Source organism: Epinephelus lanceolatus, chromosome 3 (genome assembly GCF_041903045.1).
Source record: "Epinephelus lanceolatus isolate andai-2023 chromosome 3, ASM4190304v1, whole genome shotgun sequence".
Taxonomy (NCBI): domain Eukaryota; kingdom Metazoa; phylum Chordata; class Actinopteri; order Perciformes; family Serranidae; genus Epinephelus; species Epinephelus lanceolatus.
This window is the reverse complement of record NC_135736.1, coordinates 6745645-6765103: the sequence shown is the minus strand read 5'-3', so window position 1 is coordinate 6765103 and position 19459 is coordinate 6745645. Positions and strand designations below refer to the sequence as shown.

The 19459-nt window shown below is 39.9% G+C and overlaps 1 protein-coding gene across 2 annotated transcripts in view; it reads left to right on the top strand.

Moving 5' to 3' along the window:
* The window catches only part of LOC117254873 (glycine receptor subunit beta-like), a 45436-nt gene that overhangs the window by 19511 nt on the left and 6466 nt on the right, over positions 1-19459 (top strand). For both annotated transcript variants that reach the window (XM_033623322.2, XM_033623321.2), the window contains exons 4-10: positions 4186-4253; positions 5473-5699; positions 9256-9338; positions 10981-11118; positions 13944-14096; positions 14348-14496; positions 15721-15879. In XM_033623322.2, coding sequence (XP_033479213.1) covers positions 4186-4253; positions 5473-5699; positions 9256-9338; positions 10981-11118; positions 13944-14096; positions 14348-14496; positions 15721-15879 — 977 coding nt within the window. The remainder of the gene's footprint in view (positions 1-4185; positions 4254-5472; positions 5700-9255; positions 9339-10980; positions 11119-13943; positions 14097-14347; positions 14497-15720; positions 15880-19459) is intronic.

The following is a 19459-nucleotide window of genomic DNA, read 5'->3' as shown; positions in this document are numbered from 1 at the left end:
AAAAATAATGTCAGTATGTTCTTGTAGATTCCTCCAGCAAACATTACTAATAGCCCTCTCTTTGCTACAGCGATACCATAATGTGTGTTGTGCTAGGCTAGTTACATTAACAGGTTATGGACAGTTGCTTTAGCATGTTGCTTGTTACCCACTGCTTTTGTTCGGTGTAAATGAGCCCAGCTGGGAAGAATTGTGGTAAGCTGCTAGTGCTCAACTTGTTTACTCTTGGATAATGGTGCTTACTTAGCTAACCTGAAATCTTCAGGCAGGTTCTTGCATCATTTGATGTTAGGAAAAGGGTTCTGTGTATGTCTTCTCTGTGAGCAGGCCACATCAGGTCAGCCAGCTGCTGCTGCTCCTACAGCAGCAGAGAGGTGAGGAATAAGGGGGAAGGGAAGTGAGCTGCTCATTTTATTGACCTGGTGACGTCACAGTGTCATAGGTCACACTGACCAATGGTAATTGGAAATTGGGTCCATGGGCAGAGTTTAATACGCAGGTGTGAAAACCTGAGGACTTCTGGGTAACTGAGTTTGTTCAGGGAAGTCACTTTTTACATCTCACAATGAAAGTCCGGTTTAAGTCACACAGTTAAACAAATTCATCTGTGGGAAATTGAGGATGCCCTACATCAGTTTTCTATTAGCTGTAATGTACCAGCAGTGTAAAACAGACTAAAGCAAATCAGGAACTGCCTGGGCTCTGTTTGAGAGGAAGTCTAATATCCAGTTGCAGAGTGTGGTAGTCAAGCCCAGGGTGCTACAATTGCCAATTAGTTTTAATGGGGAGGATTGTATCGAATGCTGAGCTGAATCAATAAACTCCATTCTGATATAGATGATTTTTAAGATGTGTGAGGGCTGAGTAGAGGGCAATGAAGATGGCATCCTCTGTGGATCTGTTGGCTATGCAAACTGGTGAGGGTTCAGGCCAGCTCAGAGTTGTTTTCAATGTGCTGGAGAATCTAAATTTCTAAAAGCACATCATCAAAACGGTGTGAATGCCACAAGGCAGCTATTGTTTAGATTACATACTGCACTGCTTTTTAGGTACAGGGACAATGGTAGCTGTCTGGAAGTAGGTGGAAACACTCCTATGACAGTTACATGGTGAAAAATATAAGTGATGGCATTAGCTAGCTGGTTGATAGGCCTACATATTTTCAATACACAGCCAGGGATGTTATCAGACCCAGGTCTTTGACTGTTTTACACTCAGCGATTTTAAAAGTACACCACTGTTTATTCTACTGTAAATTATGTCGTTAATTAGAAGATGTATCAAAGCTGTTCCCACTGCCATTGGAGGCCATATAATCCATGACTGTCTCAAATCGCATACTTCTGTTTGTACACTTCAATGTAGTACACTCCATACACTAGGTACTACTTGCATGGTGCACTTATTTCAACAGGGTATTTTTGTCTCAGATTGTGCACTGCCATTCTGCACTTAACGGAAGTGACAATGGCTTTTTTAAAACAGCCTCTTCTTCATCTTCATCTTCTTTTTAAACTGCAATTCCCAAATGGATGGTGGAGCATTATTGCCAACATTTGACCACTAACTCCACCAACACATAAACCAAACTTACACCACAACATAAATGCTGATAAAAATGTGCTGCCCTAGTTAGCTAGCTACCAAATGCTAACATTAGCCAGCAAGCTAACCTTAGCACTCACGTTATTGCTTGCAGTACCAAATCAGTACAGACCCAACAGTCACTACTGACGGCTTCTGTTCAACAACAGTATTTCAATCAGGAGAGACTCGTTTTTAGTTTTGGAAAGAAAATTTTTAATGACAAGTGCACATGAGAATGAAAATGTGAAAAGTCTTTGGCGATTAGACCCCTTCGAGATGGTGAGCTATGAGGAGGGTGATGGATCCGTAGCCAATTAGGGAACCCCCTCGGGGTCTGGACGCTGGTGGTGGTAGAGGAAGTGAAGAAGAGATGAGGATTAGATGGATGGGTGCTGATGATCAGGGTGAGTAGAGGTATGAATCTTCAGGCTTGTCTTTGACCTTGGATACGACGGCTGGAGGTGAATGGGGTGGAGGAGGGGTGGCGATTCTGCCTAGAATGACAGCTGAAAGCGGCAGAGGAGAGAACAAATTTAAAATCTCGTAGTGACAACCTGATTGGCTGATGGAGGTCGTGGCTAATTACGATAGGACGGCTAGAAGAGTGAATGCCCAGAGGCAGCTGATTGGAGGAAGCAGTGGGAGTGGGAGAGGGAGAATTGTGAATGAATGAGCAGAGGAAAGTTTTCCTGATTGAACTTACGCTGAGCTTCTTTAGTACTTGGTGCAAAAAACATGTATAACTTTCATCTGTACAACGTAGCAGTGTTTACTGTAGCTAGCTCAGGCTCCTTGTTGTCCCCAGCTGCCATGTCCAAAGTTGAGAAGTTTGTGACAAAGCTTCCACTTCATCACAAAGATGGCGACCCTTGAGGGTGAGAAGTGTCCATCATTTCACACTCAACTTTTGGACCATTTTGAGTGTGCCAGTAGTACACTGCATTTTCCCGTACTATGCAGTGTGAGTGCACTTAGCATACTTGTGCACTCAGAATATTAAGTGTTTAGTACAGGAGTATGCGGTTTGAGACATACTGCATGTGATTTTGATATTTAGGATGCATATTTAAGCCTACTGTGTTTTTTAAATTTATTTATTAAACAAAGCATTTCAATTATTAAAGTAATAAAGAGTTGGATGCTATTATCCAAAAACTGAGTGGTGCATTTTTAGTTTCCCTGAGTCTATATTTTGCGACCACGATATTGTCTAATGAAGTCCACTTTTAAAATGAATGATCACAGAGACTGGGTACATCCCAAGTCTCTTAAAATGCATCTATGTTTCCCTCACTTGCCTCTTTTCCTTTTGGAAACCAAAGATCCCTAAAAATCCCACCAGGGATGCAGGGAAACTATACAAGGAGAGAGGGACAGAGAAATGTGTTTTAAGAGAAATGAGACGTTTTTTCCTCTGAAGCGTAAAGTGGAGCGACACTTGTTTCTGATGACAGCAGCAGCTGATCACAGCTGGATCAGCCTTCAGTCGTCTCTAACAGCTGTGAGAGACTTTTAACGGAGTTTGTGTCACATGTACACTGTACTAATACTAACAGAGGCACACAGTTATCAAAGCTAGAGCAACAGTATTTTCTCTCTGTGTAACAAACAGCTGTACATTGATAACATGCGTTTTGTATAAAATGTATGATTTATTCAGTCATCTGTAGACTGTTAATTGATTTGCTAATTGCAAATTCCTTATTTAATTACCCAATATATGATTATTGTGTCTATTGAACTCTGGAAATTAGTTATGAGGCTAAATGTTTAAGGAAAAAAATGAAACTCTGTAACTCATCACACCTGAAGCTCAGGACTTAAAAGCCTCACATGTGACTGAATGGAAATGATGTTAACTAAAAGGTGTTTCTTGCTGACAGAGAGACACACTCTCTCTGACTTTAATTGTTTCCACAATAAAAGGAGAAATTGAGGAAAAAACAGATCATGAAGAAATCTTTCTGATATATGAAGAAAGTTGTTTCCGGTTCTTTTGTTGTTCAGATTTTTAACTACATGGTGATTCAGGAAACAAATAAGATATAAAACTTGAGAGTGACACACAAGTTCAATCTCTAACCTGTCTTCACTCCAGTATGAAACTCCTGCAATGTTGTGATCTATCAGCTGATCTATTAGTCTGATCAGCTGCAGCGCATCCAATCAATAACTGATATCAAATCGGAGGGGCGTGTCGGCTGACTGAAGACTTTTGAAGGCTGCCCTTGTGTATCCTCAGTCCTCATTTGCTTGCCTTGCTTTCAGACTGCTGACTGCATACAGATGGTAGCGGAGTGATGAGGTAGCACCTTTGCAACTCCAGGTGGCAGACAAAAGAATTGCATGTTGGATTTTATGAGGCTGGAGGATAGTGTATGTTTCTCCCCTGGCAGCTCCGCCCTGGAAAAGTGAAGCACTTTTAATTTCTACTGCTGTACAGTGAGTTCATGTGGAATTTCCTTGTTGAGAGGGTGTTTTACCTCAAATACACTGTACACCATCAGCTTCTGAGCAGAAGAAATCATTGTGTTTTATATGAAGAACAGTCTGGTGCCATATTGCTTTAAGTTTGTCTTTTGTGTTTATGTGTTTCAGGTATCCCAGTTGAGTCCAGAGTGAACATCTTCATCAACAGCTTTGGATCCATTCAGGAGACCACTATGGTGACTGACACACACACACACACACACACACACACACACACCACAAACACACTTAAAGGTCGAATGAGTAGAATTTAGTGGCATCTTGAACTGAAACTTCTCTCGTGTGCCAAGTGCATTGGAAAAAAACTGTTGCCAAAACACAAATGGGCCTATGTAGAGCCAGTATTTGGTTTGTCCATTCTGGGCTACAGTAAAACAACATGGCAGACTTGAGGTGATGATAAACTAATGAAAACATAGTTATGGATATTATATACATTGCTGCCAATAGATGTCAGTAAATCCTACACACTGGACCTTCAATGTAATTATTGAATGATATTAAATGATATTTAGTTTAAAATTATGAATTGCTCTCTGGATAGTGCAGTTACAACTGGATACCACTGTGTTTTGTATAAAAAGGTGTTTTTGTAATTTGGGTGAACAGATCCATTTATACTGGTCAAAATAACATCATGGTAATATTATCATTAGTATTATTAGCAGTATAGTAATAGCACAAGCACTGAAAATAGCAGTGGCTCTACCAGTAGTAGGAGCAGCAGCAGAAGTACTAGCAGGAGCGGTAGTAGACATGGTGACAGTTCAATCCAGTCCCACTCCCAACTCATCTAATACTGATGCTAAGTCAGCGGTCCTCTGTGTCTGGTACCAATGCACCAATGCACCCTTTAGCAGTGGTAATAGGTGCTCTGGGCGACATTTTTTGATGCACTGAGCAGTTACCATAGTACAAAGAGCAAGAAAGGCTGCTTATGGCTGGCAGGAGGGGAGGTGGAGACTGTTTGTGTCCCCTGTGAAACCAAGTGTCAGTTGAGTTATTTTATTTGCACTGTAGTGTGCTAGTGTGTGTAACATACAGTACTATGCAGATGAAGTATGTGACGTCATGAATGTACTTTGTTGCCTAAACCTAAGAAAGCAAAGTATTTTACCAACGTCTAAGTTTATTTTGAAAAAAAAAAACAACAACTTTTTGCATTTAACAAGCAAAAGCTGTACATTTCATGTGAAAACTGAAGTGAAAAGACTCAATGCATGTAATAAGCATAAATTAACCCACCATCCCTGAGTGTCCAAAACTGACTCTGGACAGGCACCTAGAGCATCATAGTTTGATGTGTAAGGCCACTGACCAGGTGTTGGTATGTGACGAGTTAGGAGGGCAAATGTGTTGCGCAGTTATAAATGCAGTGTTTCTCTCTCTCTACAGGACTATAGAGTGAACATATTTCTTCGTCAGAGATGGAATGACCCTCGCCTACGACTTCCCACTGACTTCAAGAGTGACGCACTAACTATTGACCCCAACATGTTCCAGTGTTTGTGGAAACCAGACCTTTTCTTTGCCAATGAGAAAAACGCTAACTTCCATGATGTCACACAGGACAACATTCTGCTCTTCATCTTCAGGAACGGAGATGTCTTGATTAGTATGAGGTACGCACACACATTATTTTATTATTTTATTTTTTTTGTCAACCTCCAGGATCCATGACCTACTTCATTCCCAGTGACAGAGCTGCTTCTTTTACAGTCCAACACTTCCTTCTAGTTATTACAACGTGTCAGTGTTGGTTTGTGGGTTTGCCATGAAATTTAACACACGCATTCTCTTAACTTTTCATCCAGTGCAGACATGTCAAAAGTCCCACCAGAAGGCCAGTCATTTTCAATGGCCAACGGCTTGTTGTTCAAAATATACTGTATGTGCCCACCACACATATTGTTCAACGATGCAGGATCACTTTACCTTTTTTTAATTCACCCAATGATAGCAGGACTATCATACAGGTTGTACACATGACCAAGTAGGAACTATGCAGGCAGAACTAATGTGTTTTTATAAACAGATGATAAATAAGCAAACAAACGATTACCTAACAGCAGACATTTCCATTAGATAGTAGACATGACCACAGCAAAGAAGCATAAGTTGACAGCAAGGACAACAGCTTTCAGGAGCAGTGGAAAGTTCAATACATTTTCACTGAAATATGAAAAAGTTGTGATTATCTCATTTGCATGTGATTCTTTTTTTAATAATCCATATGATGCGAGAAGCAGCTGGCCCCAAATTATTTTCATCTTGTCTAATATGGCTCCTCAAAATGTTTGAACACCCCTGATCAAGTGCAGTCATCAAGCCAAAAATGTCAAGTTGTCCGTGACTTTAGCGTATGACCAAATACCTGCAAAATGACGTGCTAACCGGAGATGGGGAACATTTTACCTGCTTAACATGGGGATGAAAGATTGGTCACTGTAGTCATGTCATAGCATTGAGCTCAAAGCACCTAAATGAAGCTCCACAGAGCCTCTCAGTATGGCTGTGCCCCTACAAAAAAAATATAGACTTTACAGTGAATGATTTGAAGAATTAAATACATGTAAAATAATAATATTCTCCTTTTCACAAAATGTTATTTTAATTGATCTTCGGGTCTTTCTGAGGATCTAGACGGCCCTGGCAGTTCCAAACTGGAAGACAGTATAGAAAGATTCTAATCAAAGTAAACAAATGAGATATTTAGAATACAATAAATAAGGTGTGTCTTTTATCCACCTTATTTTTCACGGAAACACGGAGGCAAAACAGAACGCAGCCAGCTTCCGTTTTTTTGTGCGACACTTCCGGTCCAGCACTCTTACCACTGTGTAAATGGGAATCGCCTTGTCGTTTACCTTGCTGAGTTTAGCTATATATATGTATATATCACATTTTTCACGTCACTATATCACCGTTTAGACTAATCTGATGTTTGTAAAGTCTATAAACACAATGACTGAACAAACATTAGTATTTTCTCTGTGTGTAATATGGTTATCGTAGATTAGCTGGGCTAACCGTTAGCCGTTAGCCGTTAGCCGTGTCTGTAATAACTCACTAAACTCACAAAGTGGCCCGTGAAAAAAATATTTTCTCCAGCGGATGTCTTAGTTACAACATGACTGAGTTAATTTGAGTAGTTTCATGTCGTATCCGACAACGGGAGGCTTTTAACAGATGATGATCCTGATGTTAGCTTTGCTGCTAGTGTTAGCTGTCCCTGTCAGTTGCAGCCACTGATGCTTTCTAGACATCGCGATTTCCCAAAACTGAATAAATACCACACATAGCAACACAAAACTGCTTTGCTAGCTCAATCATGTTGTAACGGCTGGATGGTTGATGCGTACATGCTGATTCAGGTGCTATCAGAGCTGATCCGCGCATCACTATGGCTTAATGATCAACTCAGTCAATTAAAACAACCCGTCCTGTGTTAGGAGTGTATGTCGCTGACAGAAAGAAAGAAAGAAAAGGGAAAAAAAGATAGAAAAGCAGCGTACACCTCACATATTTATTTCTCACAGGTGCGCACACGTTTGGCTGGCATGCAGAAGCACCGTCTGTGTGTCGAGGGTGCGAGCCGCAGCTTCAGCTGCTCAGGTGGAGAGGCTGTGTAGCCAGGTGTGTTTTTTCGCTGATTCGGTTCTGCAGGTTCTCTGCTGGTACACTGGAGACGGGGATCAAGCAGTTTGTCTCACTCGGGATAGATTGTGCTTTTTTGGTTCATAGTTTATGATTGACGTGCGATTTATTCGCGTTTAGAGGGAATAAATTTCCGTTATAACGGAAATGTGGGCACAGTTATCTAACGTTATACAAAATACACAGACTAATTAACTAACTAACTAACTGATTGACTAACATAAACAACTGAAAATTGAAAAAAAAAAAATAGCTTGCACCGTTAGCTCCGGTAAGGGAAAGCATGAGGGAAAGCGGCTGACCGGAAGTCACGCACAAAAACAACGGAAGTTGATCACTATTTACTTCCGTGTTTGAAAATAAGGTGGATAGGAACAGTGTGTAAGATTTAAGGAAATTTAGTAGCGTCTAGCCAAAACAAACAGATCAGGTGATTTACACCCATAAAAACAATGATTAAAGCAGTTTCACATTAAAAAAAAAATCTGTGTTTTTCTGATGCTCCTCGTCACCGAGGGGCTTCTTCGTACACTGTGTCCTAACTATGTGAGCATCAGACAAATGTGCCGCATCGCATTACATCGGAAGCTTTCCATTCAAGGCAGATCCATTAAACGTGGAACTCCATCACATCATGTAAACAAACCACTTACCTAGCAGCTGTGTGCTCAGTAACCACTGAAAAGGCAGGTAAATGTGTTTTTCCTTATTATTTGTACTCATTGTTGTATCATTGCACCATGTCCACTTTGTAAAACAAGCTAGCTTGCTAGCATCCCACACAATTCTCACCAGTAAAGTTGATCTTCCTGGTGATCTCCTCCAGCCAGATGCCAACATATTTAGGTTTTTGTAGTGAAATGAGGTAACCTGTAGGTAATTCCTCATTAAGACCTTGTGAATCAGCTGTTCCATGTCCACTGAAGCGCTTTCAGTGTGAGCAACAGAATAAAGATAGAACGGGGCGTCTGACAACAGTTCAGCTCAAAGTGGCATGTCCCATTGCGTGGCGTCATGTAGCGTCGTTCACTGGCAGTTAGGACAGTCCAACAGAAAACAGTGCAGTAAAACTGATTTAGTCGCTGATGCTCATTCGTATTATCCCACCCAGTTAGGGCAAGGTGTAACTAACTTGAATGTCAAGTGAAAACTTGAATGTCCTTCTAGAGCCAGTGTTTGGTTTGTCCATTCTGGGCTACTGTAGAAACATGGCAGTGCAACATTAATTGCCCCCCGGGGATGAATGAAGTGGTTTGAATTGAATTGGATTGAAACATGGTGATCTCTGTAGACAAGGACCCCTCCTTATGTAGATATGAATGGCTCATTCTGAGGTAACGAAAACACATTTCTTATTTTCAGGTGATTATACACTAAAGAAAATATGCAAATTATATTATATTCCATTTCTGCAAATATATCCCCCTAAATCCTACACACTGGACTTTTAAAGTTGAGGTTTTGTCTTTCTCCTAGTGAACCTGTGTGTGTGTGTGTGTGTGTGTGTGTGTGTGTGTGTAGGCTGTCAGTGACGTTGTCTTGTCCCTTGGATCTTACACTCTTCCCAATGGACACACAGAAGTGTAAGATGCAGCTGGAGAGCTGTGAGTATGCATGCACACACACACACACACACACACACACACATTCACACATAAACACAGACATACACACATTAAACAGACATACACACACACACACAATGTTGGATAATTACAGGCAGTAAAACAGCTTTTGACATGTACTGAAGTCAAATGTTAACATTCTAAAAACCAGGATAAGTACATTTGATTACTTAAAGTCAGGCAGAAACAGACATCTGATGTAAGTCAAGTCAGCTCTACTGTCAGAGAGGAAAGGTGGTAGCTTCTTACAGTCATCCTCTAATAAATCACCAGCACATTGGTGTTTCTCTGCAAATGGGATTTTGTTTAATTAACAGTACATTCATCTAAATAATAGGACAGTATGTAGGGGTTGCAGTAGTCACTCAATTCATACTGCCACCGTGCTGCTGCAGGGCACTCTGTGCTCTGCATGAATGCTGCAAAGTGTGTAAGCGAAGGGGGGACTCTCAAGGGCAGCAGTGTGTGAGCATAGTAACAGAGATGGAATTGTGAAATTACCTGAATGTGGCTCTTATCCAATGTCCATTAACAGTAACTGTGAAATGCTTCAGAAACAGCTCATTTTCCCACCAGGGCCTCCAAGCAGGTCAATCTGACCATGGTGTCATAGGCAACATTCACATTACAGGGCTTAAAGCTACAGCTGGTGAATTTTATGAAAAAAAAAACAACAACAACTTTTTGTAATATTTACTAAAACTAAAACTGTCACTGCATCCACAAGGTATTATGAGACAAATCTCTAACATAGCTGTCAGTTTTGTCAACCACTGCTTATTAACTGCTGTCAAACTGTCAAAGGCAGCACTGATCAAATATGAATCAAGATTATGTTACTGCATTGCCTGTTTCTCACCTCAAATGTTTTCAGAAACATATTTTAGTGTACTGTTTAGCTGTAAAATGTGAAAGTTTGTGACCCAGCTGCCATGTTTGAAATTATCAACCACTACACAACAACCTAAGCCAATTCCCAAGCAAAGACGGGCAAGTCCCAAGTCAAGTCCTAAGTCAAGACTGACAAGTGCCAAGTCAAGTGCCAAGTCAAGTCCCAAGCAAAGACAGGCAAGTCCAAAGTCAGGCCCAAACTGCTAAACTTTGAGTTTTGAGGAGAAGGGACATATTTTTTTCTCCAAAATAATAAACAATTTGAGTAGGATATGAAGTAAATATATTTGACTTAAGATTGTTATTAAAATAGTTTACTGTTGTATGCAAGATTTAATGGAAAGCATATCCTGAAAATACAACATCCTCTGATGGCATAGTTCAGCAGGGAATGATCCATCAGGCCTTAGTTAGTTGTACATGACTGGTTTTCCCATATACTGTATTACAAATATCATGAACCATGAAATCATCATTTTTGCAAAAGGTAAATAGTGGAAGAGTGAAAGTTGGAGTTGTTAAAGACAGACATATCTTACAAAGTCTGTCGCCATATGCAATGAGGAAAAAGTTGAAAAAACTGGGAGAAGGGAAAAACAGTGTTTAGAAATAAATTTTAAAATCTTAGCATATCATGAACAAATAATGTGGGTTTTGAAATTCATGCTTGGTGTGACAAAGTTATGGATGCTCAAAATATAGATTATTCATTTTCATTTTTATGTTTTAGTTGGCTATACCACCAGTGATCTTGTGTTCATGTGGCAGTCTGACCCTGTTCAGATGGATGAGATTGCTCTCCCTCAGTTTGACATCAAACAAGAGGACATAGTATATGGAAACTGCACAAAGTACTACCAAGGAACAGGTAAGTATACATTACTAGTCCATACCCATTGGTAGCTTTGTCACATTCTACCTATGCCAATCCTCAATGCCTATGTGCAGTTTCACATAGACTGACCACGTCAGTGAGTAGAAAAACGTGGGACAGACAGAATGACAAACTGACAGTTTCCGTGATTATGTCATACCTGTCATAACCTGGCTCAAGGGCAATGACAAAAACAGAGAGACACAGCGCAAACTTAAATACAAAAGTATGTTTATTTAAGTAAAGCAACGTAAATAAACATAATGCAGGTATGGGGTGTGTTAGTCACTGTGATCAGTAGTGTACATGTGGATTTGTGGAGCATGCGAGGTGTGGTGTTGTGGAGATAACCTAAAAGAAATAGAAAAGCCACAACAACCCGCTTAATCAACCCACGCAGCCAAGCAGGGGCAGAAAAAAAGAAAAACATTTGGCCACAGGGGGAGCCACAGCGATCAGTCGCATTTTAGCCATTTTTAAGCATATTTCTGTTGTTATAGCGCCACCCAGTTGCCAAATAGAGTTAAATTCCTCCAGTCACCTTGAGGCGTCCTGTTCTACATATCTACCAAGTTTAGTAAAAATCGATTGGCGGTTAGGCCTAGATAAGAAATTAGCTCTCTAGCACCCCCATTATGTGGTCATATGCCTACAAAGTTGCGTGGTGATCAGTGAAACCCTTGAGATGTTATACACCTTTATGTGATGAGCCACGCTCTCCGCAATATTCATTGCCTTATAGAAGCTCAGCTTTAGTAAGTTTTCCAACTTTTGTCAAGAGGGAACTTTAGATTTTGGTCCCTCGATTATGTCCACCTTGTGTAGCGTAAAGGGACTACAAGTTGTACTTTGCTGTGCAACCCTGTGTCTCAGGATGACAATAAATGCCCTGAAACCCACATTACTGTGTGGAAAAAATGTTACAAACAAGTATTATAATTGAACTTTATATGCAGTATTAGAGTTGCATGCAAAACTGCCCTTTTGAATGTATTTATATTGCTGCATTTAAATAACAAAAATATGGTTTATATATGGCTTTGATTATTTTAAATGGCATTATACTCAAAAAGTATTTCTAAGTTTCTCTATTACCCCTTTTCACCAACATGCTTCCCTGCCTAATTTTGTACCTTTCTGAGCATTTCGACCAAAAATAAATTAGTTCAGAAACTAAAAGTTGGTTCCCAGCTGAAATAAAAAAATATGGGTTTTCTTTGATCTTAGGTGCAAAATGACAACATCATTGGGTGCATCATATTCTACAGGTTGGAAAGAGAGCATGGAGAAGGCAGCAATAGAGACGTTAAATAAGAAATCATGCTTATTTTTTGATACAGATATCTAATAGCAGAACAAATGTTTGCAGGTAATCAATGTAATCTGCAGTCTTGCTTTTACTGTTTACTTCTGTTGTGCACTGGGCAATGCCCTCCACTGATGACACATCCTCGATTACATTGGTCCTGATCCAAACTGGCCTGGTTTGCCAGATAGCACCAAGGTTCTAAATGCCCTGGACAGACCTGGTTCAAGAACCAGAGCTAATTTTGTGGAAAAGGGGTATATGATGATTGCTACTGGCCAAGTGGGTAGTAGAGGGGAGATACTAATATTCTATTACAGGCACCATTGTCAAATAGTTTGGATGATCCACCAAAGGCCTCAGAGCCCAAAGTTTGCTGCACCTACTAATCACACAATAGAAAGAATGCCCTGTTGTACGAATTTTGTGTGATCACACAGCACAAATAGAAACTGTTCTGCATACAGTGGGTTAGCTTGATTTGACTGTTCATGATTTGATTTTTAACTTTACTACAAACGAATCTCTTTAAAAGACCAGAGCCCACACCAGCCTTGAATGAACCATCTAAGCGATTCTGGAGTTTAAGCCAGCATGGAGTGTTAAAAATGAAAGATGCAAAGGATTAAGACCTCTGACAGTTACTGACACCTGCATTAAAAATTGGTCAATTGTGAAAAAAATTTGGGACATGTTACAACACTTTATTTAAAAATATCTAATGAGTGTTATAATGTTTGAACAAACTGTCATTGATTAAGGCCAAATTCTGCACCAGGTTCTGCCTGCACTTGTGAACTTGTGGTGCCCCCACATGGTTCAACATTGTTGTAAAATATACATTTTGAGTTTTATAATGATTGGACAAAACATTTTTGATTTATAGTTTGATTTGTGTCATGTCATGACCATTTCTTAACAGTTTCAGGGTGTGTTTCAGGTACTCATGTGGACATATCCTGCAAGTTTTGTGATGACTGGTGTAATGGTTGTAGACCCTTTTAAGGGTCAATATTTTCAAAATACAGTAAGATATCAACAAGCTTTTGATAACTTTTGATAAACTTGGTCAAATGATGACCAACAGAAAATTTCGTGCAAATTAGACCTATGGTATAGGAGATGTCAAAAATGTATTAATGTGTTAATATTCAAAAATGGTGGAAAATGTAGTTGGACTTTTGTAGAGCGCATTAAGCTGGACTTGTGTGTCCAATTACAGGTCAGTGTGACTTACATTGTGAGAAGTGTGGCCTTTCCAAAATTGCATGTTTGGGCCTTTATTATATTGCCCCCGACAGGTCGACTGGGTACACTTTTGTTCAGCAGCATTTGCACACAACTTCCAGTCACTGGTATAAAATGTGTCTACGATGTATCATCTTAGGGCAATTTGCAAAAACATTTAGAAAAAAAATTAATAATGTGAATAAATCAGCACAAAACAAAAGTTTGAACCCCTAAATATAAAATACATGATAGCTGTTTGCTTGACTCCTCTCTCTGTTTCCAGGATACTACACCTGCGTTGAAGTGATTTTTACATTGCGTCGGCAGGTTGGTTTCTACTTGATGGGAGTTTATGCTCCAACTCTATTGATTGTTGTTCTGTCCTGGTTATCATTCTGGATCAACCCTGATGCCTCAGCTGCAAGGGTACCATTGGGTGAGTGTCACAAATATATATTTTACATGCTGCATTTCAGTTTACATTCAAGTATGCAGTATTAAAATATTTACATAAGTTATGTACATCCTACAACACTGACAGGTCGGAGCACCAAACACAGCAGCATACTAAACACATCATTATTACATTTTTGTCTCTGTTTCTCTGCATTTAAGTTGACACAAATGTTATTAATCTGGAAATAATCACTTTATAACATTAATGTGTTAACATCTGTGTGTCTCCAGGTATTTTATCAGTGCTTTCTCTGTCCAGTGAGAGTATGTTATTGGCCTCAGAGCTACCGAAGGTTTCATATGTAAAAGCCATCGATATCTGGCTCATTGCCTGTCTACTTTTTGGGTTTTCATCGCTTGTGGAATATGCTGTGGTACAGGTCAGTTCTTACACATCATCTCACACATCTACAGTCATCTCCATACCCATCACTGTGTTACACCCTGTGTAGCCTGAGAGTCTGGGATTATGGAAGATGGAGGAACCAACATTATGATACACCAGCAATGGGGCAAACAGTAGCGAATCCTGGTATGGGACGAATAGGCATTTGCCCAGGGCGGCACTTTGTCATGAAATGTGACCCCCCCACATGTGTTGTTTACGTGACAATGCCTGAACGCAACACAGGCTCTGCTCCAATTGAGTGTGTGTACAGTGCCGTGCTGCGCTGCTGTGCAAGCAGCGTGTTACACACTGTCCATAACAATAACTATGTCAGGTAACAAACTGCGTTGGACTCGGGTTGGGTTCGGTCAGGAAAATGCGGCCCGAGCTGGGCTCTAGTGTGCTCACCCTTGTCTGTGTGTGTGTGTATGTGTGTGTGTGTGTGTGTGCATGCATGCATTTGGGCAGACCTCCGCTGTGTGTGATACAGAGAGCAGAGGAGATTAGTAAAGGCGCGACCACGTAGAGACAGAAATGACATGCTGTGGTGTAAATAAGATAAATAACATTTGGTTATTTAGTTTGTTTAATAAAAGGACAAGGTATAGACCTGTTCTATAGGAAAGGTAACCTTAAATGACTTCTGTTGTGATCTGCCGCTATATAGAAAATAAGATAAAATTAACTTGACCTTTTTCGAGGGGGTGGGCATTTAGGCTAGAACCGCCACTGGAGGCAAAGTCATCTTTGACCTTACTTAGCATTATGAGGTCTAGACTGGTTGTTGAAATTAGATATAAGATATCAGTCACAGAAACAACTACAGTGCAAAGAACATATAGAGCAAGTTTATTACTATTATTGCCCTTTTATTGTGTGTGTACTGATGGGGTGATGGGCAACTTTGCCAACCAAATGAACAACAATTTTCATAATACTCGTAATTGTGCACCTAGCCTAGAGTGACGAAGATAAGTCTCAAACTTTGTTGTAAATTCTTACACCACTCATGTTGCTGCCTGCACACATATAACTTGACAGGACAAACACTGAGAGTGGGGAAAAACTTTGGACATCAAGTGTCCTGAACTTTCAAATGCTATTAGTATCTCTGTAGGCAAGGTGTGCCCACAAAATCCACTAATCTGTTCTTATGCATTCTCTCTATCCCTCTTCAAATCCCTCTCTGCCCCTCTGTCTGTCTCTTTCGCTGTAGGTGATACTCAACAGTCCCAAACTGATTGAGGAAGAGAAAGCCAAAATGGCAACGAAAGAGAAAGCTTTGCAAGAGAAAGAGGGAAAAAAGACTTCAAATAAAACTAACAACACAGTGAATGGGACTGGTGGAACGCCCATACATGTCAACACTCTGCAGGTAAACACAACCCAGGCAAATGGACCAGCAGCATGCATGAATAAACAATCCCAATTCCAAAAAAGTTGGGACACTGTGTAAAACTTAATCAAAACAGAATGCACTGTTTGATCTATATTACATTTAATGTAGTCCAAAGACTATATTTAATCTTCAAACTGATAAACGTGGGAGGTGCATGTTTACCACTGTGTGACATCACCTTTTCTTTTAACAACACTTAGTAAGCGTTTGGGAATTGAAAACACTAATTACTCAAGTTCTGAAAATTAAAGTCTTTCCTATTCTTGCTTTATGTACGACTTTAGCAGCCTAACAGTGCTGGGTCTCCGTCATCTGATTTTGCTCTTTGCAATGGGCCACACATTTTCAATAGGAGACAGGTCTGGACTGCAGACAGGTCAGTCTTGTACCTGCACTCTTTTACTACAAAGCCACGCTGTTGTGACACATGCAGAATGTGTCTCATTGTTTTGCTGGAATAAGCAGGGACATCCCTGCGTATAGTATAATCCAGACGTCATCTAGATTGCAGCATGTTGCTCCAAAACCTGTATGTACCTTTCAGCATTCATGGTGCCTTCACAGATGTGTAGGTTACCCATGATGCCATGGGCACTAACACACCCCCATACCATCAGAGATGCTGGCTTTTAACTTTGAGCTGGTAACAATAGATGATCCTTTTCTTCTTTAGTCCAGAGGACACGACGTCCATGATGGACTCATCAGACCACAGCACACTTTTCCACAGTCAGTTAATCTCAGATGAGCTCAGGCCCAGTGAAGTCTGCAGTCTGGATGTTCATGATGCATGGCTTTGACTTAACCTGTGGGACTTTACAAACAGGTGTTTTCTGAGCATTCCGCAACTTTCCCAGTATTTTGTTGTGCCTGTCTCACCTTGAACATGTTGCAAACATCAACTTCAGAATAAGTGTATATTTACAAAAAACTAAAAAGTTTGAACATCAAATATCTTGTTTCTTTACTTTCGTTTGTTTCTTTGTTTTTACATTTAATACAGCGTCCCAACTTTTTGGAATTGGGGTTGTATTTCTGTCACTTACATTGTTTGCAGTAAGCATCACCTTCATCCCTGAGAATGGTATTGTTATTATCAGAGAAAATTATACATTAAATATATATTTTATATATATATATATATATATATATATATATATATATATATATATATACATAATAAATGTATATGTATATGTATATATAAACCCTTACAAGCTTATTTTGATTATCCTGAAACAATTGATTTTGAGTTTTAAGGAACAAGATGGCACTAAACTAGTGCCCCAGCAGGAACTGTTATTGAGGCACTATAGAGTCGGGCCTGTTTCCTTCTTTCTAAGCTCGTTTTGAGTAGAGAAAACAATGGCTTAGGTTTACCCTTAAATGCAATAATAAGCAGCTCCATACCCAGCATAACTTTATGTGTCATTAGGAATGCAGGGCTGCCAACTTGCAGGCATTGATTGTGAGACTCATGCAATTGATACTTTTTGCACTTTCTCATAAAGGTAAATATGTTGCAAAATTGAAGCTTGTAGACTTGATATGAGAACTTGGGGAACAAAATTCTGTGCTTGCATGTTTAAATTTTTATATGTATAAAATATTGACACACATCTGAGCTGAATTTAAAGTCACAGAAAACCTCCACCAACAAATATAGTGCACCCCATGGCCCATCCATATCATTCCCAGCCGCTAGGAGCAGACTTCACTGGGAGGAGAGCAGGTGGTAGCTCCAGAGATGGACCCACAGTTAACAACAATGGCAACTCAAATTCAGTCAGCTGAAATCCTTTGGGCTGGTGTTCTGATCCCAGCCAACCCGACTCCCCACTGGATCAGCAAACTTGGACCCAGTGCTGCCACTGGCCACCAGCCTGCTGTGACTTGTGGTCTAATAAACAGTGAATTCATCAAATTCGGTCCACAGTATAACTATTTTCCAAGCTACTGTAGCTGTTGTATTTCAGGAGACCTGCGTGAGCATGGTTTCCATGGGAACACAGCTGCTGAGGCTTTCGTCATATGGAAGTGTACATGGTGTCATCTAAAGTAGTGTGGAAAAACAAAACACAGGCAGCAGAGCAAAAGAGTGCTTTGTCTCCCGATTTCCGATTGGTTCACCTTGCTCTGCTCTCTCATTTCCACACCCACATGTGCAAGGTTTGAAACACATTTATCCCAAGAACTGTCGCGAAAGGCAAGGTGTGCTTTGTGAGCACACATCTGTTAAGTTGCAGTGATTCGAGAGGCTGTAATCACCGTGTGGTACTAGTCCTTGAAAATAGACTCAAGTAAATATGAGGAAATGTCACTGTATTTATGTAAATATGACTTCACATTCAGAATACAGGTGTTAGAATATTTTCTGAGTGAAAATATAACATACAAGATAAAAAAATTTTACTTGTATAAGATACTCACTCACATGAGCTGAATTGGAAGTTACATATAAAAACAAAACATGAGAGCTCCTAGAGAAATTTAAACATACAGGTTCAGATTTTTGTTCAAGTTCTTACATCCTGCAACATACTTACCTTCATACTCTCACATCACACCTCTATTTTTTCCATGCAGAGAAAAACATCTATAACTGACAACTCTTCTACAAATGTATGATATGCTCATGAATATACAATATACAAATACACATGCATGTGTGCAAGACTGTACTTTCAGCGGGGGGGTATTACAGCAGGATAAAAAATTTTATCCATATGATTAGGGATATTTAAACCTGTAACAAGCTCAGCTGCTGCTGAAATCTGAAAAGAAAACAGATTCGTAAACATACAGATAAGTACGAGCTGCCTGCCACTTAGTTTGTGGGATTTTATGCAATGTAGTATTGTAATAGTAAAGTATGACAACAGCAGCTATTTCTGTCTCTGCATAAAGTGTTGTTTGTTTCATCTCTCAAGAAAACATTGGAGGCCCTATTTTAATGAACTTTGCAGCGTGGCCAGATTGCAGTCAAGCGCACCCTACCAAGTGCTAAATGGTAATTTTGTGGCCAGGCACCCTTGGTGCACCTGTGGCGCGCTGGCGGACTGGGTGGGATCAGTCTAATCCTGAGGGAATTATATGCAAAGTCAGAGGTTTTAAGTGATTTATGGTATTTGATGGAACTGTGTGAAATGTGTCAGTATCCAACACTCCTGCTGATGTGCAGAACAAACTGTGTAGAATAACTAAAGAGAGAAATCAGTGTAAAGGAAAGGCCTTAATAACATCCAGCTGGAATTAATGCCATTAGCACTGGTTAAAAGACCATAATTACTTCATATTTTGCACACACATAAAACTGCCTAATATCCAAATAGTGAAAAAGAAAAAATAAGAAATGTGTCAGGAGAGGTCAAGAAGCCACAGGCTTATACAAACAAACCTCCCCTCAACTTTAGGAGAAAGCAATGACAGAGAAAAAAGTAGAGGGCAAAAAGTATGCAAAAGAAGTGAACTAACAGTATGCAGGAAGAATACAACAAAGGATAAATGACAACAGGAAGCATGCTGAGCAGTCAGTGAAAAATAATCAATAATAAAT